We start from the raw sequence: 25780 nt of genomic DNA, 5'->3' as shown, positions 1-25780 counted from the left end.
CTTTTGGAATTCTTTTTAATTGTGTAGGATATATTATGTTAATTAATTTTATTTTTCTCGTTGCTAATTGGATATTTCAAATTCTTAAAAACTAGGAGATTTTGATGTTGTAAGGGAACTATGTATTTTAATGAAATTGATATACAAAATGAAATAATGTAAAAACATAATAGTATTTATAAATAATATTCCTTATACTAAATAATGCTACATACATAAAAAATATTGAAATATTTAATTTTAAAAGAGAAGTAAGATATACATTTTTAATAGAAAAAAATAATTAGGAGTATAAATTAATGTGTGATTATGATTTTTTTAAATAAAATTAGTATTATAGTATTGTAATAATAATGTGAATTTCATCTAACGTCGAGGGAGTGGAAGTTCTTTCGGACAAAGAGACCGAAATATTTCTAATGAAACAAGAACAAAAGTAAGTTTTTCAAGTTAATTGTTTTATTAATTATATATATGCCAAAATAATAATTGATATATAAATATTATAATTTATAGAATACAAAAAGATTCAAATGGATTTACTAACAAGAGAAAACATTAATTAAGTTGTTTGATTTATGTAATTTCCATGAATGATATGCTCTGAAAGATCCTACATCTTTTGGCATAGAGTATATGGTTGAAAAATTCAACCTTGCATTTAACATGAATGTAATTTACAGGTTCTTAAAGAATAAACTTGATTCGTTCAAAAAAGCATACATGATGTAGAAGTTTCTGATCAAAATCTACTGGTATTTCGGTTGATCTTGACACATCAATGATTTAGGCATCCTTTAAGTGGTGGGCTAACTATGAGGCGATAATAACTAATAAAGATTATAATTATTATTAACTACTATGACACATATTACAAAATTAACATAATTATAAATATATTTTTATAAGGATGTAAAATAACAAAATTGTTCAACCTATAGACACCAAAATTTTGAGATGTAATGGTACGATATTTTGCATTACATGATGTATATTCGTACCCACAACATTCTGCGCAAAAAAGAAGAGAAGAGATAATGAATGACGAGCTGATAATTCAACACATGAATACTCAGATTTCGATGGTGGTGACATACTAGGTACTGAAGTTCCAAAGACCCAAGAAAATGAAGTAATGTACTGCATCAACCTAAACGATGATCCACGTCCTTCGAATGAGTTTTCTCATAATACGATTGGAGTCAATATTGGAAGATATCAACAAAGTTGGAGACATGGGAGTAGTTCACATTCTAGTGGCAGACGAGAGAGTAGTTTGCATAGATCCGGTGGAAGCTCATGAACTAACGTTGGAAGTGGTTCACGAGGAAGTCCTCGAAAATAATCATTTGAGACAACCATACAAGACACTATTACTAGTTTTAGAGAATTTCAAAGACAAAGTGATAGAACCCAGGACCTGGACCAGGACGTGGAGCAGACTCAGCATGGTGACCAAGACGATCAAATCAGTCCAACTGAGGTTCAGCCATTCAGCCGTACCAGATCAACGGACAGAGCCGTGTACCGGATCGACCCGCGTGCACCCGGACGTGACCTAAGGATGGATCCACGACCTGATGACCGAATCAGCCAAACCACAGGCGTTCTTCCCCGACCCATTCGCCATTCTAGAGCAAACAGTCAAGCCAGAACCCATGATCATCGAGAAGAATCAGATTCCGGACTTAGCCTATCTTTCTTGGCCCGTTTGGGACGTACCGCACGCCCGGATCAGGCTGATCACGACCTTTCCAACCACTTTGATGATTTCATGATGATCGATGCTTCCAACTACTCCAAAGGAAGGATACTTAAGCTCTCTGAAGATTTGGGTCGAGCTATCTCTTCATCCGTTCATGGATCATCGACGATCAACCATGCGGGCAGCCTTACGTCCGTCCTGCTCCTTACCGCGGACGACCTGATCACCACAGAATGAACCTGGACATCTAGGGATGTCAAATGGGCTAGCTGTCCATGGATAGCCCATGTCCAAATTAATATGGACTAATATGGATAGTCCATATTTGTCCGGAAAAATGTATGGCCAAATAGATGAGGCCCAAATAAACCCATAGCCCAAATGGGCAAAACCAAATGGACATGGGCGGCCCAAATCTTTAAAATGTTTAGGGTTAATCGATTTGGGGAAAAATCAAAAAAAAATTTTCGTTAATCACGAGAGAGATCTCGATCTTCTTTCACTTCATCTTCTTCACTTCATCGTCTTCACTCTCGTAACCCAAATCTCTCTCTCTCGTAACCCGATTTGTTTCAGGTTTGTTACAATCTCTCTCTCTCTCTCATTTGCTTTTGCGATTCTCGTAACCCAAATCTCTCTCTCTCTCTCATTTGCTTTTGCGATTCTCGTAACCCAAAAATGGGTTTGCGATTCTGGAGTTGATGTTTGCGATTCTAGATTTGATGGGTTAGATATTCTAGATTTGATGGGTTTGCGATTCTAGATTTGATGGGTTTGCGATTCTGGATTCAATGTTTGCGATTCTAGATTTGATGGGTTTGCGAGCTCTTTAAGAGTTGTAGAGTTTGATTCTAGACTTGTAGAGTCTTGCTTTCATCGATAGCTCTTAGTATTCTGAGATGATGGATTGATGGATTGTATTTGTTAGCTGAAAGAGATCACTATTGCATGATGGGTTTGCGATTCTAGATATGGGTTTGTCTTTGAAATAAACGCTAAGCTTTGTTATCATCTTGTTTATGCAGGCTTGTCACTCAGGCTTTGGAACCAAACGCTAAACTCACTGCTCCCACTCTATCCTCTCTAAATCAAGGTAGTCACTCATCACTCTCTCTCTCACTGTTTAGCTTCTCTTTGCTCATTTGTATATAGTGACACGAGTTTAGGTATGAGTTTGTGTAAATGTGTTGTCTCATTGTCTCTAATGGTTTTCTTTAATCTCTTTTGTTCAGATGGATGATGAAACTTTGAACCTATATGATGATGATGATGATGACTATTTGAGTGGTAATGACATGATGGATCCCAGTGAAGATGGTCATGATTCTGTACAAGATGATTCTACAAATGCGGCTGGGAATAGAGTAAGGCGGAGACGTAAGCGGAGGCATTCAAAGTGTTGGAAGCATTTTGAAATTGTAGGAGATAAATTGCCTGATGGGACTACTAAAGTTATCTGCAAGCATTGTGAGTATTCCTATTTCATAGATCTAAGCAATGGGACTAATACTTTACTGCGTCATAGTAGAGTTTGTTCAAAGAATCCTGGAAGCACGCCTAGAAGTAGGAAGTTTGATATGATGGTCTTCCGTGAGATGATTGCTGGTGCTATTGTTGAGCACGATCTTGCATACTCATTTGTTGAGTTTAGAAGAATTCGAGAAGCTTTTGAGTATGCGAATCCTGGTATTGAGTTTTGGTGCAGAAACACTGCTGTGTCTGATGTTCGTAAGATATATGAGAATGAGAAAGCTGCTCTTAGGAAGGTTTTGAGTGAAGTTCCTGGGAGGATCTGTTTTACTACGGATTTGTGGAGGGCAATCACTGTGGAGGGGTATTTATGTCTGACAGCTCATTACGTTGATAATTGGAAGCTAAAGGCGAAGATATTGTCATTCTGCGCTTTTCCCCCACCTCATACTGGTTATAGTATTGCTATGAAGGTGATGGAGTTAGTGAAAGAATGGGGATTAGAGAAGAAAGTGTTTACAGTGACTGTCGACAATGCTTCTTCAAACGACAATATGCAAGGGGTTCTAAAGACACAACTTCGCAGAGCTTTGGTGTGTAATGGCGAGTTTCTACATGTAAGATGCGCAGCACACATTCTGAACCTGATTGTTCAAGACGGGTTGGCGGTGATTAGTGATGCCTTAGAGAAAATCAGGGAAAGCGTGAAGTTTGTAAAGTCTTCAGAGTCAAGGGAGCAAATGTTTCAGACCTGTGTTGAAACTGTTGGGAGCAAGAAAGAAGCTGGTCTTGTTCTGGATGTGGCAACGAGGTGGAATTCAACCTTTAAGATGTTGTCTAGAGCTCTTCCATTGAGAGAAGCGTTGCGTAATCTCTCTGAAGTAGATCCGAGCTACAAGTGCTTTCCATCAGAATTGGAGTGGTCCAGAGGAGCACTCATCTGTAAGTTTTTGGCTCCATTTGCTGAGATGACAAACTTGGTATCTGGCTCATCATATCCGACTGCGAACCTATACTTCATGCAAGTCTGGAAAATAGAGTGTTGGCTGAGAGCGAATGAGACTTCAGATGATGAGACAATTTGTCAAATGGTGGAAACAATGAAGCTGAAGTTTGACAAGTACTGGGAAGACTACAGTGATATACTTTCTATTGCTGCGGTGTTGGATCCAAGGTTGAAGTTCGCTTGCTTGGAGTATTGTTATGACACCTTAGATCCATTAACAAGCAAGGCGAAAGTCGATCATATCCGAAAGAAGATTAAAAAGTTGTATGGAGTATACAAGAAGGATCCTAACAGCACTACTGCGAGCCCTTCAGAAGCTACATTGGTTAACAGTATACCAGCTGGATATGGGGTAAGCTCCACCTACTCTTTCTTCTCTCAGTCATTCTTACCAATTGGTTAATGTTTTTATGTTCATGATGCAGGACTTTTATGCATTCTTTTCTCAGAATGCGGGAACAGGAAAATCAGCTTTAGATGTGTACTTGGCTGAACCGGTTTTAGATATGGCTGCCTTTAAGACTCTTGATGTCTTGAGATATTGGAAAAACAATGCAACACGGTTTAAAGAGCTGTCCCGCATGGCGTGTGATGTTCTTTCAATTCCCATTACAACCGTGTCTTCTGAGTCATCATTCAGTGCCGGAAGTCGTGTTCTTAGCAAGTATAGGAGCCGACTTCTTCCATCAAATGTACAAGCTCTTATTTGTGGAAGAAATTGGCTGCGTGGATTTGAAGTGACAAGTAAGTTTTCTGATTTTATACTTAGCTTGTGTACTTTAGATGTCTAGATGCTTGTGTACTTTTTGATATTCAGCTTAAGACTCTAGATGTCTTTTACTTGGTTGTTGTTTGATTGCATTTTTACTTGCGGATTGACTTTTTAATATTCAGCTTGCATTTTTACTTGCGGATTGACTTTTTGATATTCAGCTTGCATTTTTACTTGCGGATTGACTTGTTCACTTGTTAGGTGATTCTGACGAAGAAGAAGAAGAAGAAGAGAAGGAAGGTGAAGAGAAGGAAGGTGAAGAAGAAAGTGGAAGAAAGAAGAGAAGTAAGTGAAGACATGGAGTTTAAGTTTAAGACTTTATCTTTTGGCTTTTGTAAGATATGGAGTTTAAGTTTAAGACTTTAAGTATCTTTTGTAAGATATGGAGTTTAAGTTTAAAACTTGAAGTATCTTTTGTTAAAACATGAAGTTTAAGTAAGTTCAAAATGTTATTTTGACATTTAGAATCTGTACATCTTTTAAATTGAAAATTAGATTTTTTACATTAAGTGGACATCTGGACTTCATGGACAGTCCAATTGGACATGATCCTATTTGGTAATGGTCCTATTTGGTAATGGAATTATTTGGGCTTCGGCCAAAAATGCCCAAAAAAAATATGTTCATCTGGACATATCCAAATCCGTCCGGACGGCCCATTTGACACCCCTATGGACATCTTTGTGAATCTGGACCAGTCAACACAAGAATCCGCACCTTGACCAGTCTTTAGTCAAAGTCTTCATTTCTAGTTTCTATGTCTTGTTTTCATTCATTTCTATTTTCTATGTTGTCTTTTCCCACAAATGTTTTTATGTTTCTTTGACTCACAAACCTTATAAGTATGTGATGATCCCCTTAATAAAATCTACATCGATTTTCCTTTGCTTATTTTTGAGTCTTCTCTCATTGTTCTTTGCTTAGAACATTCATACTTCTCTTGGTGAGGTCATCTCCAAGCGAACCACTTCGTTGTGTTGGACCGGTGTGTCACATCCGACAACCTTCGAATCTCTGGTAGTATCTTCGGGCTATTCCGCAACCCTTAGTGTCACCCCTCGATCCATCAGTTCTCAATCCTCTCGGATCTGAGTTCATATCAACCTTACCGAAAGAGTGATCCTTATTTTGGTTCTATCAAGTGGTATCAGAGACACTCTCTCGGTAACTATTTTTCAATCCATTTCATCTCATCTTCCATATTCTTCATCTAAATTTCTTATCTATCTATCTTGAACTTGGGCCCCTCATTACCCCCATAAAAAAAAAAGAAAGAACTATAAAAAAAAATAGTATATAAAAAAAAAGAACAAAGTTTGATTTGTTTGTGGTGTGGTGGTGGAAAAGAAAGCCTGCTGGCTGAAGAGAAATCCTGCCTTTGAGGTGGTTAAGGCAGGTTCCCCTCTAAATCTCTTATCTTTCTCTCTTGATCTTTTGTGGTTCACTTGGATTTGCTCATTGGGTGATCTAGTTTGCTCTCTTAGAACTTTGGGAGGAACTCTCTTGTGTGATTACCAACAACAAAAAATTTGAGTGAAACACGTTTGTGGGTAAGGATAAACACCTGAGTGTGTGAGGTTTTTAATCTAACTTTACCTTGTTTAAGTTTTCAGGTAACCATGGATAGTGAAGAAGAAAGAAACCGACCCGGAAATTCATATGTCGGATTATCTAACTTGCAAATGCGTGCTCTCAATGATTCTATGTCTAACTTGTTGAATACAGGTTTGGAGGCGATCCATCAGACGCTTGATGAACTTCAGGGCCGTCCAACTCAGTCACGAACCAGAACCAGACGTGACCATCCAAGGAGGAACAGCCGGTCCGACCTAGAAATCCGAGAAGAGTCTTATGATGATGATCGATCCATCAACCATCCAAGGAGAGTTCCTAGGCATCAAAACCGAGGTGATGTCAATCCTTTTTGTAGAAATGAAAGAACCAATGATGGCTTGAGTGGTTTGAAATTGAAAATTCCAAGTTTTGATGGCAAAAATGATCCGGATGCTTTTCTTGAATGGGAAAGAAAAATTGAACTTATGTTTGATTGTCAAAATTTTTCTGATATTAAAAAGGTTAGACTTGCTGCTGCTGAGTTTACTGGCTATGCTATTAAGTGGTATGATCGAGTTGTGACTAGCAGGAGGAGAGCAGGTGAGGCGCCAGTTGATACATGGGATGAGCTTTCCATGCTGATGCGAAGACGCTTTGTTCCCGACCATTACCACCGAGATCTACACCATAAACTCAGGCGTTTGCTTCAAGGTTCTAAGTCAGTTGAGGAATATCACCAGGAGATGGAGACCTCGATGATCAAATCTGATGTAGAAGAGCCCTTAGACGCCACCATGGCCAGATTTCTTACCGGGCTCAACCGGGACATACAAGACCGCATGGAGCTGGAAGACTATGACAGCATGGAGCAGATGCTACACAAGGCTGTGCTGATCGAGCAACAAGTCAAGAGAAAGGGTCTCACTAAATCGACCTTTGCTTCTAAACCGACCTTTGCTTCCAAGCCAAACTATCAAGACAAGGGTAAGTCTTCTTCCACAACAAATACAGCTTTTAAGACTAATGTCCCTGCTCGTGTTGATAGAGAAAAGAAAGAAGAGGCTACCAAACGAACCAGAGACATCCAATTCTTTAGGTGTCATGGCCTTGGCCACTATGCCAACCGATGTCCAAACCAAAAGGTGATGGTGCTCTTGGAAAATGGAGAAGTCGAATCTGAAGAAGACAAGGAGGATCTCGGACCAGTGTATGATGATGATGATGAGGAAGAAGCACTTGACTTCCCAGTTCATGGTCCCCTTATTGTTACTAGGAGGGTCTTGGACGACGCCACTGATCCCATCTTTGATGAGGAGGTCGATGGAGTGATCGATGAGTTTTGCTCGACCTTTGTGGAGAGTTCTGATCCGATCTATGATGAGGATGTTCTTGATGAGCCGAGCCATGGTTCACTACTGGTTACTAGGCGTGCCTTGAGTGTCCAACCAAAATCCAATGACAAAGAACAAAGGGAGAATCTCTTTCACTCTAGATGTCTAATTTCTTATAAAGTTTGTTCTTTAATCATTGATGGAAGTAGTTGCACTAATGTGGCTAGTGACCCCCTTGTAAAGAAACTTGGGCTTGTTACTCGGCCTCTTTCTCGTCCTTTCAGGTTGGAGTGGCTCAATGAGGCCGGAGAAAAGTATGTGAAGCAGCAAGTCACGGTTCCACTCTCCATTGGCCGATATGAGGATGAGGTTGTGTGCAATGTACTTCCCATGGATGCTTGCCATGTTCTCTTGGGCCGGCCTTGGCAATTTGACAAGAAGGCAGTGCATGATGGTTTCACAAACCGGCACTCATTTGATCATAAGGGAAAGAAGATCACCTTGGTGCCTTTGCCGCCTTCGGAAGTCCATCAAGACCAGGTCCAACTTAAGAAGAACCGAGACCAAGACTCTAAAGCTGATAAACCTGAGACCAGTACCAGAAACTCCAACTTCTTTGTCAAAGAAAGTCAGGTAAGGAAGTCTCTTTGCTCTCAAAACCCATTTCTCTTACTGATTTATAAAGAGTGTCTCTTGGCCTCATCTTCTTCTGACCTTGCACCGGAGATTCCGAGTGAGTTTTTAGGTATCTTGCAGGATTATTCTGATGTGTTTCCAGAAGAAAATCCCAAAGGATTGCCACCGGTGAGAGGCATTGAGCATCAGATCGATCTCGTCCCGGGCGCCTCTCTACCGAACCGACCAGCGTACCGCACCAATCCGGTCGAGACCAAGGAGCTGGAGAAACAGATCAACGACTTGCTTGAGAAGGGATACATCAGAGAGAGTCTCAGTCCCTGTGCCGTGCCTGTTCTACTTGTACCAAAGAAGGATGGCTCCTGGAGGATGTGTGTTGACTGCCGGGCAATAAACAACATCACGGTAAAGTATCGACATCCTATCCCTCGTCTTGATGCTATGCTTGATGAACTACATGGTTCTAAGTACTTTTCTAAGATAGATTTGAGAAGTGGCTATCATCAGATTAGGATGAAAGAAGGTGATGAATGGAAAACGGCCTTTAAAACAAAACTAGGATTGTATGAGTGGCTTGTCATGCCCTTTGGTCTCACTAATGTACCTAGTACTTTCATGCGCCTAATGAATCATGTCTTGAGGTCTTTTATTGGTCATTTTGTTGTGGTTTACTTTGATGACATTCTTATTTACAGCAAAAGCCTTGATGAGCACAAACAGCACTTGAAATCTGTTCTTGAAGTCCTTAGAAATGAACGTTTATTTGCTAACCTTGGAAAGTGTTCTTTTGGCACAGATCATGTGGTCTTTCTAGGTTTTGTTGTAGGTGCAGATGGCTTGAGAGTGGACGAGCAGAAGGTCCAAGCAATCCGGGACTGGCCGATTCCGACCACCATTGGTGAAGTAAGAAGCTTCCATGGCCTTGCCGGCTTCTATAGGCGATTTGTTCAAAACTTCAGTACCTTGGCCGCTCCTCTTACTGAAGTAATCAAGAAGAACGTGGGGTTCAAATGGGGACCAGCTCCGGAAGAAGCATTCGAAATCCTTAAAGGGAAGTTGACTCACGCCCCTTTACTTGTACTTCCAGATTTTTCTAAAGCTTTTGAAATCGAATGTGATGCTTCTGGTGTTGGTATTGGTGCTGTGTTGATGCAGGATGGAAAACCAGTGGCTTATTTCAGCGAGAAGCTTGGAGGAGCCATGCTCAACTACCCCACATACGACCAAGAACTCTATGCCTTGGTGAGGGCCCTTCAAACGTGGCAGCACTATCTTTGGCCTAAGGAGTTCATCATCCACACTGATCATCAGTCTCTAAGACACCTTAAGGTTCAGCAGAAGCTCAACAAGAGGCATGCCCGTTGGATGGAGTTCATTGAGACATTCCCTTATGTGATCAAGTACAAACAAGGTAAGGAGAATGTTGTGGCCGATGCATTGTCTCGAAGGTATACTCTTCTCTCAGCCCTTGAAACTAAATTGCTTGGCTTTGAATTTATCAAGGATCTTTATGCTTCTGATCAGGATTTTAAAGAGATTTTTCGAAAATGCTCAAGGGTTGCTTATGGCAAATACTTTCAAAATTCTGGTTTCTTATTCTTTGATAACCGTTTGTGTGTGCCCCAATGTTCTTTGAGGGAGTTGTTTCTCAGGGAAGCTCATGGAGGTGGGCTTATGGGACACTTTGGTGTCAAGAAGACTTACAAGGCGGTTCATGACCATTTCTACTGGCCAAGGCTGATGAAAGATGTTGAGAGGATCTGTAGCCGATGTGTGGTGTGCAAGAAGTCTAAACCTAAAGCATCACACCACGGTTTGTATTCAGCTCTACCCATTCCCTCTCATCCTTGGGTAGACATTTCTATGGATTTTGTGCTTGGATTGCCTAGGTATAAAGCTGGACGAGATTCTATCTTTGTGGTTGTTGATAGGTTCTCGAAAATGGCTCATTTCATTCCTTGTCACAAAACTGATGATGCTGTGCAAGTTGCAGATTTATTCTTTAAGGAAGTTGTTAGATTGCATGGAATGCCTAAGACCATTGTCTCTGATCGTGATGCTAAGTTCCTTAGCTATTTTTGGAAGACCTTGTGGTCTAAGCTAGGTACTAGATTGATGTTCTCTACAACTTGTCATCCGCAAACTGATGGGGAAACTGAAGTAGTTAACCGAACCTTGTCTGCTTTGCTTAGATCTTTGGTTAAAAAGAATCTTAGGACTTGGGACGAATGTTTGCCTCATGTTGAATTTGCTTATAACCATCCTTTGCATTCAGCTACTAAGTTTTCTCCTTTTGAGGTTGTTTATGGATTTAATCCCTTGTCTCCACTTGATCTTTTACCTTTGCCTTTGAGTGAACGAGTTAGTACAGATGGCAAGAGGAAGGTGGACACGATCAAGAAGCTGCATGAACAGGTCCGTGCCAACATTGAAGCCAAGACCGAGGGCTACAAACGACTTGCAGACAAAAAAAGGAAAGAAGTGATCTTCCAGGAAGGTGATCTTGTTTGGGTCCACATGAGGAAGGAACGATTCCCGGAACAAAGGAAGTCCAAACTCATGCCCATTCCAGATTCTTAGGAAACTCCATGACAATGCTTACCAGCTTGATCTTCAGGGTACGTATGATATCTCTTCAAGTTTTAATGTTTCTGATTTATCTCCTTTTTGCGCAGATGATCCGGATTTGTGGTCAAATCCTTTTGAAGAGGGAGGGAATGATAGAACCCAGGACCTGGACCAGGACGTGGAGCAGACTCAGCATGGTGACCAGGACGATCAGATCAGTCCAACTGAGGTTCAGCCATTCAGCCGTACCAGATCAACGGACAGAGCCGTGTACCGGATCGACCAGCGTGCACCCGGACGTGACCTAAGGATGGATCCACGACCTGATGACCGAATCAACCAAACCACAGGCGTTCTTCCCCGACCCATTCGCCATTCTAGAGCCAACAGTCAAGCCAGAACCCATGATCATCGAGAAGAATCAGATTCCGGACTTAGCCTATCTTTCCTGGCCCGTTTGGGACGTACCGCACGCCCGGATCAGGCTGATCACGACCTTTCCAACCACTTTGATGATTTCATGATGATCGATGCTTCCAACTACTCCAAAGGAAGGATACTTAAGCTCTCTGAAGATTTGGGTCGAGCTATCTCTTCATCCGTTCATGGATCATCGACGATCAACCATGCGGGCAGCCTTACGTTCGTCCTGCTCCTTACCGCGGACGACCTGATCACCACAGAATGAACCTGGACATCTTTGTGAATCTGGACCAGTCAACACAAGAATCCGCACCTTGACCAGTCTTTAGTCAAAGTCTTCATTTCTAGTTTCTATGTCTTGTTTTCATTCATTTCTATTTTCTATGTTGTCTTTTCCCACAAATGTCTTTATGTTTCTTTGACTCACAAACCTTATAAGTATGTCATGATCCCCTTAATAAAATCTACATTGATTTTCCTTTGCTTATTTTTGAGTCTTCTCTCATTGTTCTTTGCTTAGAACATTCATACTTCTCTTGGTGAGGTCATCTCCAAGCGAACCACTTCGTTGTGTTGGACCGGTGTGTCACATCAGGCAACCTTCGAATCTCTGGTAGTATCTTCGGGCTATTCCGCAACCCTTAGTGTCACCCCTCGATCCATCAGTTCTCAATCCTCTCGGATCTGAGTTCATATCAACCTTTCCGAAAGAGTGATCCTTATTTTGGTTCTATCACAAAGCTTACAACAACTTCTTCCTGGTGCTTTTGACGAAGATGATTATGATGAATGGAAAAACGCAGAAACGTTATTCCTTGGTTTTTTTTTTTGGACAACACATTTTTCTTGGTCTACAGTTTCCAAAACATACTAAATTTTATTAGAAATGTCTTAATACATTCAAAGAGTTAATTTTTTGGCGTAACTATTTAATTGATATAGCTGCAAGCTTTAACTAGGATAAGCTAAAATTTCTTGAAGCTATGATTAGTGTTTCACGAAACAACGAAGATATTCCAAAAGAGCTGGGTTTGGGCCAATCATATCAGAATCAACATTTTGGAGGAGTATCATTTGGGAATCCATCTTTTGTTGGCAACAATTATGGCGGTCAAAGTTAACCTGGTTTATGGAGTAATGGTTTTAAACAGTGTGGAACACCACCAAATGCGCACAGTGGAGTACATCGCTAAGTGCAAAACAGTGAGACACACCACCAAATCCACGAGACTGGAGTGTACTATCTGGTTTTAAACAGTGGGAAACACCGCCAAATGCTCAATAGTGGAGCACACCACCAAATACACAACAGTGGGGCACATCACCGATTTCTCAACAGTGGTGCACACCGTCAAATGCACAATAATAGGAGGCACCGCTAACTACACAAAAATGGGGAATACCTTCGAATGCTTAACAATGGGGCACACCACCAAACGCTTAGCAGTGGGGTACACAATCAAATATTCAACAATGGGACATACAACTAAGTGATCAACAATGGGGACATCAAAGACCAAAGCCTGGAAATGACAAATCAGCGGGAACGAATCCAACTAATATTCAGTATGAATTTTCCTTGGGCAATAATCATGAAGTTTCAGATAGCGCAAAAAATAAGCTTCGCCTGATAACCAACAACCACAATCACCCGGGATTGGTTTAACAAATCGTTTTGAATCTGGACAAAATTCACTACAACCTAGACCAGGAGGTCTGTTCAACATAGAGGGAAACACCCAAGAAAATCAAAGTGATGAAGTAGATGAAGATTAGTTTGTTATGAAATTTTTTTATCGTTATTGCTATAAAATGTGTTTTATCTTTTTAGTGTTATTGTAAAACTAAATTAAAATACTATTTATGATTTTATTCTTTTGCTTTTAAAATGACAGGTGTTTCGTATATGTCAACTACAATCACAAGATGTTCATAATCTAAGCTACGAAGAGAGAGTTGAGTTGTGGAATTTGTAAAACGAACAGTTTGAAAAGCTAGTAACTCAACCAAGTTTGAATTATTATGATCAAATTTTTTAAAGAGCACCGCAACGAACTGGAAGAGGTTTGGAAATGAGAAATGTTTGTCCACGACGACATGAATATGATGCAGTTTGTCATCAATTACTAAGAATGTCACTTCCTGTTTCACAACATTGTGTAACATTCTACAAACAAATTACGGGCTACAACTGACATCCAACATAAGCATTGAAGAAAATGTGACTATATTTCTGCTGATATGTGGACACAATGAAGTTCAGAGAGATGTCAGTTTAATCTTTGGACGGAATCAGGAGACTGTGATGAGAAAATTTAGTGAAGTTCTGAGAGCAACTGACCTCCTTGCATGTGATTATATTAGAAATCCAACGACACAAGAACTACAACGAATTCCTGAAAAACTTATAGTTGACAAAGTAAATTATCCATATTTTAGAAGATGTGTTGGAGCGATGGATGAAATGCATCTTTGTATCAAAGTAACGCTTGAGTTAAAAGGAATGTATTGGAATTGACATGATAATGAACCACTGAACATCATGGAGATATGTGACATCAATATGTTATTCACTTATATGTGGAATGCCAGGATCATGTCACGACACAGCTGTTACCATGACAAAAGAAAGTAATTATGAGTTTTATATGCCTCCATTTGACAAGTATTATCTCGTTGATTATGGCTATCCCAATAAACAAGGATTCTAGCCAATGGCTGACCCAGCAGGGAAATTATATGGGGTCATAAGTTGTAAAATTTTTTAAAAAGTAGTAGAAAGGGTCGTTGGGAGGGATCGAACCCGGTATTTGTGGGGTAAATACTGAACTTTTCCACCACTGCGCTACAATTACTTAATAAACGATGACCTACAAACGGAAATGCATAGGATTTTTGTGGTGTCAGTTGACCCCACATCCTCTCAAGTGGGTCTGCTTCTGGTTCTAGCTCCTTATTGGTCATCACGTAATATAATTGTAAGGTACCATATGTCTCAATTTAACTCCGGTCTCCCTCCAAGAAATAAAGAAGAACTCTTTGATTGATGTCATGATTCTTTATGTTCCTGAGAGGACTTTTGGGGTGTGGAAGAAGAAGTGGAAGATTCTCTCTGATTTTCCAAGATACGACATTGATATACAAAAAGAGTGATAATGGCTACGATGAGACTACATAATTTTATCAATATTTCAAATTTTGCAGATGCAGGTTTTGCTGAAATAATGAGTTTTGCTGCAATAATGATAGAGACATGAATAATCAACACAGACTTGGAAAACGATTTAAATGACACATAAACATCATATGCTACAAATGCAGTAGATGTCATAAGTGGTGCGGAATACAAATCAATATAAATATATTTTTCATATGATATTATAAGTGGTGCTGAATACAAATCAATTTAAATATATTTTTCCATAACATATTTGCAATATTATACCTTATTCGAGACATATATTCTACGTCTACTGCATTTGTAGCATATGATGTTTCTGTGTCATCTGAATCGTTCTCCAAGTCTGTGTTGATTATTCATGTCTCTATCATTATTCCAGCAAAACTCATTATTTCAGCAAAACCTGCATCTGCAAAATTTGAAATATTGATAAAATTATGTAGTTTCATCGTAGCCATTATCACTCTTTTTGTATATCAATGAATGATATGCTCTGAAAGATCCTACATCTTTTGGCATTAGAGTATATGGTTGAAAAATTCAACCTTGCATTTAACATGAATGTAATTTACAGGTTCTTAAAGAATAAACTTGATTCGTTCAAAAAAGCATACATGATGTAAAAGTTTCTGATCAAAATCTACTGGTATTTCGGTTGATCTTGACACATCAATGATTTACGCATCCTTTAAGTGGTGGGCTAACTATGAGGCGATAATAACTAATAAAGATTATAATTATTATTAACTACTATGACACATATTACAAAATTAACATAATTATAAATATATTTTTTATAAGGATGTAAAATAACAAAATTGTTCAACCTATAGACACCAAAATTTTGAGATGTAATGGTACGATATTTTGCATTACAAGATGTATATTCGCACCCACAACATTCTGCGCAAAAAAGAAGAGAAGAGATAATGAATGACGAGCTGATAATTCAACACATGAATAATTCAACAGATGACGAGCTGATATCAAGAATTGTAGCATATGATGTTTATAAGTGGTGCGGAATACAAATGCACCACTTATAAACATCATATGTTACAATTCTTGATATTAGCTTTGTCTATGTTATGTCATAAGAAGAATTTTATTTTATTATATTAAAATATATTTAAATTGATTTGTATTCCGCACCACTAATAATATTTTTACCATTCTACTATTATTTCGTTTTTGTTACCGTTCATATTTTACTATGTACCAGGTTTTACTTTTTGTAACCGCTAATATTCTGCAGTTAATAAAACTACACTTTAACCAAACTCAATATATAATATGCTCATCCCGCACTGCTCAATCAATTGTTATCATTCGGAGCCATAAGTATTGAATGTTTAAGGCTGACCACATGTTTTATTGGGCGGTACTGGAAAGATGTTTTTAATCACTTCACTTTTATGTATGTAATTTTAGATCAAAAGAAAATAAAATAAAAATATAATAATGTGTAGTACATAAAAGTACGTTGGACAGACCCACATGAAAAATGTGTGTTTTGTGTTTACTATTCAAGGTAAAATGTTCTTTTAAAATTTGGTTTTTTCTTTTGGTCAACTTTTACAAAAAAAATTGAATGTTAACTATATAAACATTAATAAGGCCGATTGAGTTTCATGTCATATTCACTACTAATTATTTTTCTTTTTTGTAGTCAACTAATTCTAGTATTTGATTACTACTAGCATGGTTATTATATTAATTAATAGTACTACTGATTATTCAATTTTTAGTCCACTTTTGAAACTAAAATCAAACATCCAGCTTACGACACCATGTCCCTGTTTTCTCTAAACCGGATCTTGCATCAAGTTAAAGAACCCATAAAACGAAAACGATTAAAACCGAGTAAATTTGGACAAGTACTGGCAGAAAAGCAAAGCTTCATTTCTATGCTTTCAATTGGATAACTTCTATCAGTCCCCCAGAAAATGGGTCTTCCATCCTTTACAGTTTCTCATATAGAATAAGAAAACAAATATGTTACAAGAAAAAAGGAAATGAAAATAAAAGCAAATAGTAGTTTAATGAACCATATGGTTCGAAAACTACCGTCACCTCCATTTGCCTCTGCCAAAATGATTAAAAGAAAAAAACTTGCAAACAGAGATTAAAAGAATCAACATTTCTTGTTTTTTGTATTTGTCTATGTCTTTTGGTTTAACACACCACCTTCAGTTTCTTCCATATTAATCCGACCTGAAGATAGATACATATGGAGACTATGGTGGTTTGACAATTCCGTTACATACCTAACAATGATATCAACGATGGGGCATCTCCTGATCCATTTGGTTTCATGTCCGTACCTACATTTCAATGTCATGGCTTAAACTTAGATGTATATCAACTATTCGACCTTCTCTCAATAGGAAACTCTCAGCTTAAGACCAAGTTATAAGGAATCACATGCTCAATATAGGAATAAAGAAGAGTCACCTGTATTTTCCATTGATCTTGTGATGTCCGACTTCTTAAATGTAAATCCAATGAAGATATCGTCCTTGGACGTCAACTTCTGCTCAACCAATCAACAAGTTAGCACCAAAAAGCTACTATGTAAACTCATTGACAGTTTTTTCTTCTTCTACGCTATGGTGTTACTATTTAACCATCATCAATTTGTAACATAGATTATACAACATGAATTAAGTGGAGTTCGTCACCTTTCTCCAAGGACCAACTTGTGGTGTTTCAGATACCGATCCTTCAACCTACAAGATTTATATATATAAAAAAAAAACTTAATGAGGACACCAGACGTATCTTTACGTTTGTTTTTGGAGCTTTAAACAAGTTTATGGTTCACCAACTAATCCATGCCAGCAAATGTCATAACAAGCATTTAAGATTCAATCTAACTTACTTCAGGGAACTTCTCAAAATTTTGTGTGTCTAGTTCTCCATCAACAGTTGGTCTGTAAGCTGCCTCCATTTCATACAGTTTGTCCCATTGGGTGCCATTGAACCACGGATGAGTCTTAAACAAGAACAAAATCGAATTTCAATGATCCCAAGGCTGAAAAGCAAGGAAAACAAAATGCATAATTTATATATCGTTTGTCAGAAGTCTCACCTTTATCTCCTCAGCACCTCTGGTTCCCAACCTTGAGTCAACATCACATAGCAAGCGACAAATCAAGTCCCTCGCTTCATCTGATATTTTCGGTTCCTCAGGGAATTTCAAGCAAACCCTCCAATTAATTACCTGAGGAAGTAAGTACAGATCTTTATAAGTAAGCATAAATATGTTTACTAAAGACAATAAAAATGCATGACTAACCTGGTATATATACACCTACCTTGTGGCATGATATACAGGGGTCATCAGAACAGAATGTGGGATACCCAACTAACATTTCATAGAGAATTGCTCCGAGAGACCACCAGTCACATTCCATTCCATATCCTTTCTTTAGTAGTACTTCTGGAGCCATGTAATCAAGAGTTCCAACGGTTGACTAAGCCTATAAAAGTGAAATATTAATGTTGATTTCATAGGTTAGTAAAAATGAGTAAAACTATGTGATTCAATTAGGGAACAAGCATAGATACCAATGCGCGGCGATTGCGCTTCCACTGCATCGACTGCACTTTAGGCATTTGCCAGGGGGCTATATGAACCGCCCCCTGGATATCAGCATTGCATTCAGTGTTATCATGCATGCAATGAAACTAAAAACAGTGTGAGCGATCGTCAATAAGTTGAGCATGAAACTATGTAGCGTCAATAAGTATTGCAGGTTAACCAAGAGAGTTTAAACTGGTATAGCAGTTTAAACTAAAAATATGTTATAATACTTAATGAGTTGCATGCATGATAATGAAAAACTCAACTAATTGATCAACAAATCTTTCGGCCTTTGCGAGCATTGACCTGTTGACTATTAACTATATCTATGATATATAAAAAGTGTCGATCGATATTCCAATGGGCGTATCAATCGATACACCTTTTGCAACGTCGATCGATTATTCAAGTATGATATCGATCGACGCGTTCTAGTCAAGCTTTATGCGCAGGTTGAATGAGTACTTACTAAGCTCACTAGATCAGCTCTCGCCTTGCTCATAGCAAGAAACAAAGTTCAATTAGAATGTTTTCAGGATGAGAATTATCTATGGCTTTTATCAATCAATCCTAGGGCAAGTTCTAGGTAGCTTATCTAGACACATGCATTAATGAAAAATTCTAAAGATGATTATCACAACTCAGCATTCTATAGTTGGGGCTAATCCCTCCTAACCTAATTAAACCCTAAAATCTAACAAGAGAACTACTCATACATGGCTAAGCAATTCATAACAATAGTTAAGTATAAAAACTTCATAGAATAAATAAGATAAATATCAATGGAGTTCCAATCACAAATTATATCTTTGGATCTTCTCTCCTATCTATCAATAAAACAATGAAACACAAAGAAAGCACTCTCTGTCTCTAACATGACGGCAAAGCTTATATAATTAGGGTAAAACACGTCATGGGAAATCTTGTAAAATAGTGAAATCTTGGGCTTTAAGTCGGCTGTGACCAAACGGGCTTTCTGCACGTTTTGCTATCGATCGACACCATGACTTGTGTATCGATCGATTCTATCCCTCCAATATCAACCGATTGTCGATCTCGATGGTCATTTCGGGTGCTTGCTCCAAAATCATCACTTATCTCCAAAACATTCCTGATCTTATAAATATAATAAATAGACTCTATAATAATATATATATTAGTAACAACACCTATAAACTATGGATGAAAATGGGTCAAATCAATAGTCTATCATTTGCCAGTCGACCGGAGACCTCTAGCTTGGGCAAAACCAATTTTATGGGAAATGAGGTGACCACAAACACCGGATGAGCTTGAAAATAAGGTCGGAGTTTGCGGGCTGCCACCATCAGAGCTACAGCCAGCTTCTTCAGGTCGGTTGGGAACCTGGAGGTTCCTCTAGACCCTGAGGTCGTATTTAGGACCCTGAGGTTGTTTAGGGACCCGGAGGTCGGTTGGGAACCCGGAGGTTCCTTCAGACCCTGAGGTTGTTGTTGGGCCCGGGGGTTGTAAAGAACCTGGAGGTTTACCTTTTCCAGGTCCTGAAGAAATTTGTTCAGGACCCGGAGACTGCATGGGGACCCGAAAGTTCTTAATAACCCAGGGGTATTTGATTTGTATTTTAAGGGACCGTATTCTGCCATCCTAGGTGAGGCCACTACCGGTACCTGTTGGAATTTCTCATTCTACCGCTCGGAAGCTGGTCACTATCGAGTTCCCGTGCTGCATGCTGCTTTCTGCAGAAAGCCACTATCAGACTTAAGGGTGCTGGTTATGGATTTGGAAACCCAAGTGCCAGGCTTTTTCTGCTTTCCACGTATGGAGAAGCAGGAATTTATGTATTGCTCGCTGCACGTGGCAGTACTTATGCAATATGCAAACTCCCTGAATTAACCCGGAGGTATCACAGTACTCTTGCTTATGTGGCCCTGATATGGCTCCAGGCCTATACCGGGGTTATAGGTAGTTTTGACAAGCATACTCAGGTTGATCAGACCTAATCCTACCTTAAGTCTCATACCCATTGTTATTGTCGCTCCCTGTACAAACTCTGAGTTTGAATACAGTACATTGCGTTTGCGTAAGAGTTTGGAAAGTTTTTACCTTTCATTTTTACCTGGTGTTAAGGATAGAAGCAGATGTCGGAGCCGGAGCTTCGTAGTCGGAGACGGAGTCGGAACTTCTTCATGCGGGTGTATGGAGACCAGGGTCCTACCCGGAAACAAGAGTAGTATTTTCAAAAATTATTTACTCCCAATAGTTTGCCCCTTATCTTTCGATTTCATGGGTGAAGTCGGAAGATAACATATTGATATACCTTGGATTTGACCCGTTTTTATCCATGGTATATAGGTGTTTTACTATATATATATCTATGTTTTCTACTCTTCTAGGTATGTTTTAAGGTTCAGGTACATTTCGGAGTAAAGCTATGACTTTGGAGCATTTTAGAGCTTAAAGGACATTTCACCCGAGCTGACCACGTAGAGGTCGACGAGAGTAAGAACAATCGATCGATGCGCATCAGTGCTGACGATCGATACCAGGAGATGCCTCGACAAATGAAGATTAATATCGATCGATGTACACAAGTACCATCGATCGATGTCGAGACATCAGACACGCGACATTTTGGATTCAGCAGACTTAAAACCCAAGGCCAAGCCAAATTACGAAAATGCCCTGACGAGTTTTTAACCTAGTTGATTATATACTGCCTAAGTGTTTTGACGGCATGAGAGCTTTTTGGGTAGAGACTTTTTTGTTACAAGTTTTGGAGAGAAGATCACTTTGTATTGGAACTCCTTGTTATCATTTCTTTTCATCTATACTATGAGTTTCTATTTCTTCATTGTTATGAATTGCTTTGCTATGTCTGAGTAGTTCAATTATTAGATCCAGGGTTAAGATAGGTTTGTGGGATTAGCCCCAAACTATAGATCTGCCTTGTTGTGATATTCATGGTAGATTTGTATTCATTGCTTGTTTTAGCCTTGCTAACTAGAACTTGATCATAGGATTGCATATTCAAGCACCCTTGTCATCCCATCCGGACATCTATCTATCATATTAGGACTGCTAGAGAGTTCATATTAGGACTGCTAGAGAGGGCTAACCGCCAATTTAGTATCTTAGTAGGGCATATCATACTCGCGCATAGGCCTGGCTAGAACCCGTCGATCGATGTCCTCAACTGACTATCGATCGACGTTGGCAAAGGTGTATCGGTCGACGTCCCAATAGGACCATCGATCGATACTCTCTCGTTGTCGACATACTAACCGTTGAGAAACGAGATCTAGCCTGTTAACCAGTGAAACATGCGACAGCTGATCACTGAGTTAAGCGATTGAGCTCTAATATATCATGCATGCAACAAATAGGCATCTATAGGTATTATAATCTCCAACACCTGAATAGTGGCCCTGCATCTAATATCATTTCCAACCAAGTTACGTTTACTAGTTACTTCGCTTGTTACTATTGCTATTTCATTTAAACATTTACAACTCTTAGAATTAATAAACACTAGATTTAATTGTTCCCTAGCTCCTTGTGGATTCGATCCCTAAGTACTACATCTGAACCTCTTTTGATGAGAGTAACACTCCTTAGGGTAATTTGAGTGGTATCAGATTTGATCGCCATTAGATTTAGTTTTATTGATTCTTATTCTTTTCTCTACCCCCTTTCTAATAATCTTTTTCTTGTCTTTTCAGGTGCATGCCCAGCGGTACCAGAAGCAACAAGGAGAAAGACTTGCTGTTCTCAGACAATCCTGCTCACTTGGAACGCACCATCCGTAGAGGTCAACGTTCCACATCGCTCGACGCAACAACATTGTCGTCGATCAATACGCACAATCAACCGTCGACCGACACCAGACCTTCATCGTCGATCAATCCCAATCGTTCGACAACGATCGACACTACACCGCGTACGTCGATCGATACCGTGTCGTCAAAAATGGTAAACATTATTATTCTAACACAGGACAAGAACGGAAACCTGTATGACCAGGACGGTCATCTGCGTAATGCAACAGGTCAGAAAATAGACGCTCAGGGGATTGTAATCCCTAATGCTAATGCTACAAGAGCTGCTCAACCTGTAGATTAGGACGCTCGATCGAAACCACTGGCCGACTACAATCGCCCAGATGAGTACTATTCCAACAGATCAGCTATTCGACTTCCGGAGATCCAGAAGAAAAATTTCGAGCTGAAGCCTCAATATTACACTCTCGTGTCGCAGATACCCTACTCTGGGTTACCGCACGAGCATCCTATGGACCATCTGGAACGGTTCGAGGATATAATCGCTGCTATTCGGATGGAAGGAGTCCCCGAAGATTACCTGCTGTGCAAGCTCTTCAGATACACGCTGAATGGAGAAGCGATGCACTGGCTTAGGCAGCCACCCACATTATTTTTAACATCTTGGGCCGACATCAAGAATGCTTTCTTACAAAACTTTTTTGATGAGGCGCGCGCTGAAGAACTTCGGAACAAAATTTCCACATTCTCGCAGGAGGCTGGAGAGTCCTTCAAAGATGCGTGGAATAGATTTAGGTTCTTCCAGCGAGACTGTCCACACCACGGATTTAACTAAGTGTAGTTGTTAAGCACTTTCTTCCGAGGTCTCGCCTTACAGTATCAAATGGCTCTTGATAAGGCGAGTGAAAGAAACTTCACTACTCGGAATCCGTTGGAAGCTGTGAGACTTATCGAAAACCTTTGTAACAGCATCAGCACCAAAAACACTGACTCTAAACGGAAGAAGTCTGTAGCCTCTATCAAGAAGGAACAGATGGACGAAGTAAGAGCTAAGTTAGATGTGGTGCACGAGCTTCTTAGGAAGCAAGTGTGTTCAGCTGAAGGAGAAGTTGCAGATACGGAAGGAGAAGAAAATGTGAACTACATCGGAGGTACCGGATTCCATAAATTTGGAAACCAGGGCGGAAACAGAAACTTCTTTGGAAATGGTCAAAGAAGTAACCAAAGTTCACAATTTCAAAAACCCTTCAACAACAGCAAAAGCTACTAGAACTCCTACTACCAGAATCCACCACCCGAGACTCAGGAAAGTGATATCACTCAAATTACCCTAAAGAGTGTTACTCTCATCAAAAGAGGTCGAGTTATAGTACTTAGGGATCGAATCCACAAGGAGCTAGGGAACCGATTAGATCTAATAGTTATATGATTAAGCTAGGCTAATAGGTTTTAAAGCAGTAAAATAAATATAGTAAGCTAGAAAGCAGTAAACAAGATGAACAGGATAATTGTTCAGCTTGGCAAGGGTTGTTTGATGGAAGGATGGTTGCTAGATCTAGGGTTTCTATTCAGGTGTTGAAGATTATAATATCTATAGATGCCTAATTGTTGCATGCATGATATGTTAGAGCTCAACCGCTTAACTCAGTGATCAGCTGTCGCATGTTTCACTGGTTAACAAGCTAGATCTCGTGTCCCAACAGTTAGTATGCCGACAATGAGAGAGTGTCGATCGATGGTCTATTAAGACGTCGACCGATACACCTTTGCCTACGTCGACCGATAGTCAGTTGAGGACATCGATCGACGGGTTCTAGCCAGGCCTATGCGCGAGTATGAAATGCCCTATTAAAATACTAAATTGGCGGTTTGCCCTCTCTAGCAATCCTAATATGATAGATAGATGTCAGGATGGGATAACAAGGGTGCTTGAGTATGCAATCCTATGATCAAGTTCTAGTTAATTACTCTAAAACAAGCAATGAATACAAATCTATCATGAATATCACAACAAGGCAGATCTATAGTTTGGGGCTAATCCCTCAAACCTATCTGAACCCTAAACCTAACAGGTGGATCTATTCAGACATGAAAACAGAAATCATAGATGAATAGATATAAAACTGAAAATGAAATAGATAAGAAAATCAATGGAGTTCCAGGAGGACTCTGATAAGAGTTCCTCCTTTCTCTCCTAAGAGAAACAATGAAACAGAAAGCGTGTAGAAAGCGTAGCCGTCAACAATGGCTTAGAAATAACATAAATAGGGTTTCTGGACGTCCAAGGGCATTCTGGTAATTTATGGCTTCTAGGGCTTCACGCAGTCATAAAATATACAAGGCCCACGATCTGGGATCTTCATCGATCGATGTGCAGAGTGCTGCATCGATCGACGCGGCTTCCTCTTCTCGGCAGCTTCCTCTCGCGAGGCAGACTGACCACTCTTCAGTAAAATGGGCATAACGTCAGCTACAAGATGCTGATTGACCTGAGACTGGTGGCATTGGAAAGCTAACTCAAATCTCTATTTTGTGTCAAAATATGGGCTCAATCTAACGGTCGGAAAGTCTCCATCCATAGCTAAACATATGACGCATCTGTGCAACTCTGCACCTCCAAAGGCTCCAAAAAACTCCAAAATCACCATATTTCTCCTAAACGTCCTTGAACCTGTAAATACTCTAAATAGACTCCAAAACATAATAATTGTATCCTAAAACACTTTAAAACACTTATAGACCATGATTAAAAATGGGTAAAATATATGGTCTATCAACTCCCCCAGACTTACCCTTTTGCTTGTCCTCAAGCAAAACAAACGGGCAGTCTCTCTGAAAGAGGTTTTGAAAACAGCAGGGACTCACATGATTTAAAACTTAGAATCATCACCTCTACAATATTGCAATCCACATCTAAGAAGTCCTAATCACAGAAGCACATTATACAATATCCTAGCTTAGCAACCAAATTCACCTAACCAACATCTTAGCAAATCATGTCTGACATTCCCCTCTACCAACCTCATTTCTTAACATAAATAAATGTGTATGCTTTACCTTGGGAGTATCGATCACAAGACACATGGACTCTTACCCCAACAGGTATCTGAGTAAACAGATAGTCTTGTTCTGGTTTCTTTTACTATATATTTCCCTTCTCTGAATCCTTTTTATCTCAATTCCAATGAACAAAGATGCTGATGCAGTCCATCTTATTCACCTTCTTTTCGATTTTTTTTTATTTTCTTTTATTTTATTTTCTTTTTTCTTTTTCTTTTCTTGACAAAGTGTAGGCGAATAGTGGGGTCATCGGTAATGTTCCTACCACTCGCTTCTAACAATGTGTGATCATTCTATTAGAGTAGAATAATGAGGTCATCGGTAATGTACCTACCCCTCTAAACCGCAAGAAATCATCTCAATCTTTTATTTTATTTTATTAGGATGCCAAAGGGAGGAGATAAGGAAACCAAAATCACTCAGACTTTTACCTTTCAGACCTGAAGGAGGAATCCGATCCAGTGTATACCAAACCCCAAGACTAGCAGTTAAGTCAAATTAGGTTGGAGGTCAGCTTCGGTTCCTTCAAACAATCTCAGCAAGTGTGAACATAGTTGACAGGTTGATCCACTTTAGTATCTTTAGTACTATCTGCAATCAGTAAGTCTAGAATGGTGCTAAAGAGTGGTTAGATAACAAGCATGAATCTAATAAGTTAATTATCCCCTTCTTGACTCAATAAAAACAGTTTTTGAAAATATTTTAAATAAGACTCATAAAGGTAGATAAAGTT

General features: G+C 39.3%; 3 protein-coding genes and 1 non-coding gene across 4 annotated transcripts; 2 read left to right on the top strand and 2 right to left on the bottom strand.

Annotated features, from left to right (window-relative positions):
* The first annotated feature begins 1078 nt into the window (after window positions 1-1078).
* LOC106383639 (zinc finger BED domain-containing protein RICESLEEPER 2) lies at window positions 1079-5413 on the top strand. The gene is made up of 4 exons (XM_048776897.1): window positions 1079-2798; window positions 2938-4533; window positions 4607-4925; window positions 5155-5413. Exons 2-4 carry the CDS (start codon window positions 2938-2940, stop codon window positions 5244-5246), a joined length of 2007 nt encoding a protein of 668 aa, XP_048632854.1. The 5' UTR covers window positions 1079-2798; the 3' UTR covers window positions 5247-5413.
* Window positions 5414-7266: 1853 nt separating this feature from the next.
* LOC125607262 lies at window positions 7267-11054 on the top strand. The gene is made up of 2 exons (XM_048777161.1): window positions 7267-9489; window positions 10846-11054. The coding sequence occupies exons 1-2, from the start codon at window positions 7302-7304 to the stop codon at window positions 11052-11054; spliced, it is 2397 nt and encodes a 798-aa protein (XP_048633118.1). The 5' UTR covers window positions 7267-7301.
* Window positions 11055-16874: 5820 nt separating this feature from the next.
* On the bottom strand, window positions 16875-18175 carry LOC106377672 (serine/threonine-protein kinase CBK1-like). The gene is made up of 5 exons (XM_048776896.1): window positions 17738-18175; window positions 17528-17641; window positions 17328-17375; window positions 17101-17179; window positions 16875-16970 (listed from the first exon to the last, which is right to left on the bottom strand). Exons 1-5 carry the CDS (start codon window positions 17903-17905, stop codon window positions 16906-16908), a joined length of 474 nt encoding a protein of 157 aa, XP_048632853.1. The 5' UTR covers window positions 17906-18175; the 3' UTR covers window positions 16875-16905.
* A 4534-nt stretch (window positions 18176-22709) lies between these two features.
* Window positions 22710-22815, bottom strand: LOC125607745. Its single transcript, XR_007338815.1, has one exon. It is a non-coding gene; the product is annotated as a small nucleolar RNA R71 (small nucleolar RNA).
* Window positions 22816-25780: the final 2965 nt, after the last annotated feature.

This window comes from Brassica napus, chromosome A3, assembly GCF_020379485.1.
Source record: "Brassica napus cultivar Da-Ae chromosome A3, Da-Ae, whole genome shotgun sequence".
NCBI lineage: Eukaryota > Viridiplantae > Streptophyta > Magnoliopsida > Brassicales > Brassicaceae > Brassica > Brassica napus.
This window is presented reverse-complemented; position numbering and strand designations above follow the sequence as displayed.

Bases quoted from the DNA above. Each gene is read 5' to 3' on its own strand.
- LOC106383639 (XM_048776897.1), top strand. From the start codon at position 2,938: ATGGATGATGAAACTTTGAACCTATATGATGATGATGATGATGACTAT. The intron at 4,534-4,606 runs GTAAGCTCCACC...TTCATGATGCAG, and splicing joins GTATACCAGCTGGATATGGG to GACTTTTATGCATTCTTTTC. The intron at 4,926-5,154 runs GTAAGTTTTCTG...TTCACTTGTTAG, and splicing joins GCGTGGATTTGAAGTGACAA to GTGATTCTGACGAAGAAGAA.
- LOC125607262 (XM_048777161.1), top strand. From the start codon at position 7,302: ATGGCCAGATTTCTTACCGGGCTCAACCGGGACATACAAGACCGCATG. The intron at 9,490-10,845 runs GACCAGCTCCGG...GAGTTAGTACAG, and splicing joins GAACGTGGGGTTCAAATGGG to ATGGCAAGAGGAAGGTGGAC.
- LOC106377672 (XM_048776896.1), bottom strand. From the start codon at position 17,905: ATGCTTACTTATAAAGATCTGTACTTACTTCCTCAGGTAATTAATTGG. The intron at 17,180-17,327 runs GTGACGAACTCC...TTGGTTGAGCAG, and splicing joins AAGTTGGTCCTTGGAGAAAG to AAGTTGACGTCCAAGGACGA. The intron at 16,971-17,100 runs GTGACTCTTCTT...ATTGAAATGTAG, and splicing joins AAGATCAATGGAAAATACAG to GTACGGACATGAAACCAAAT.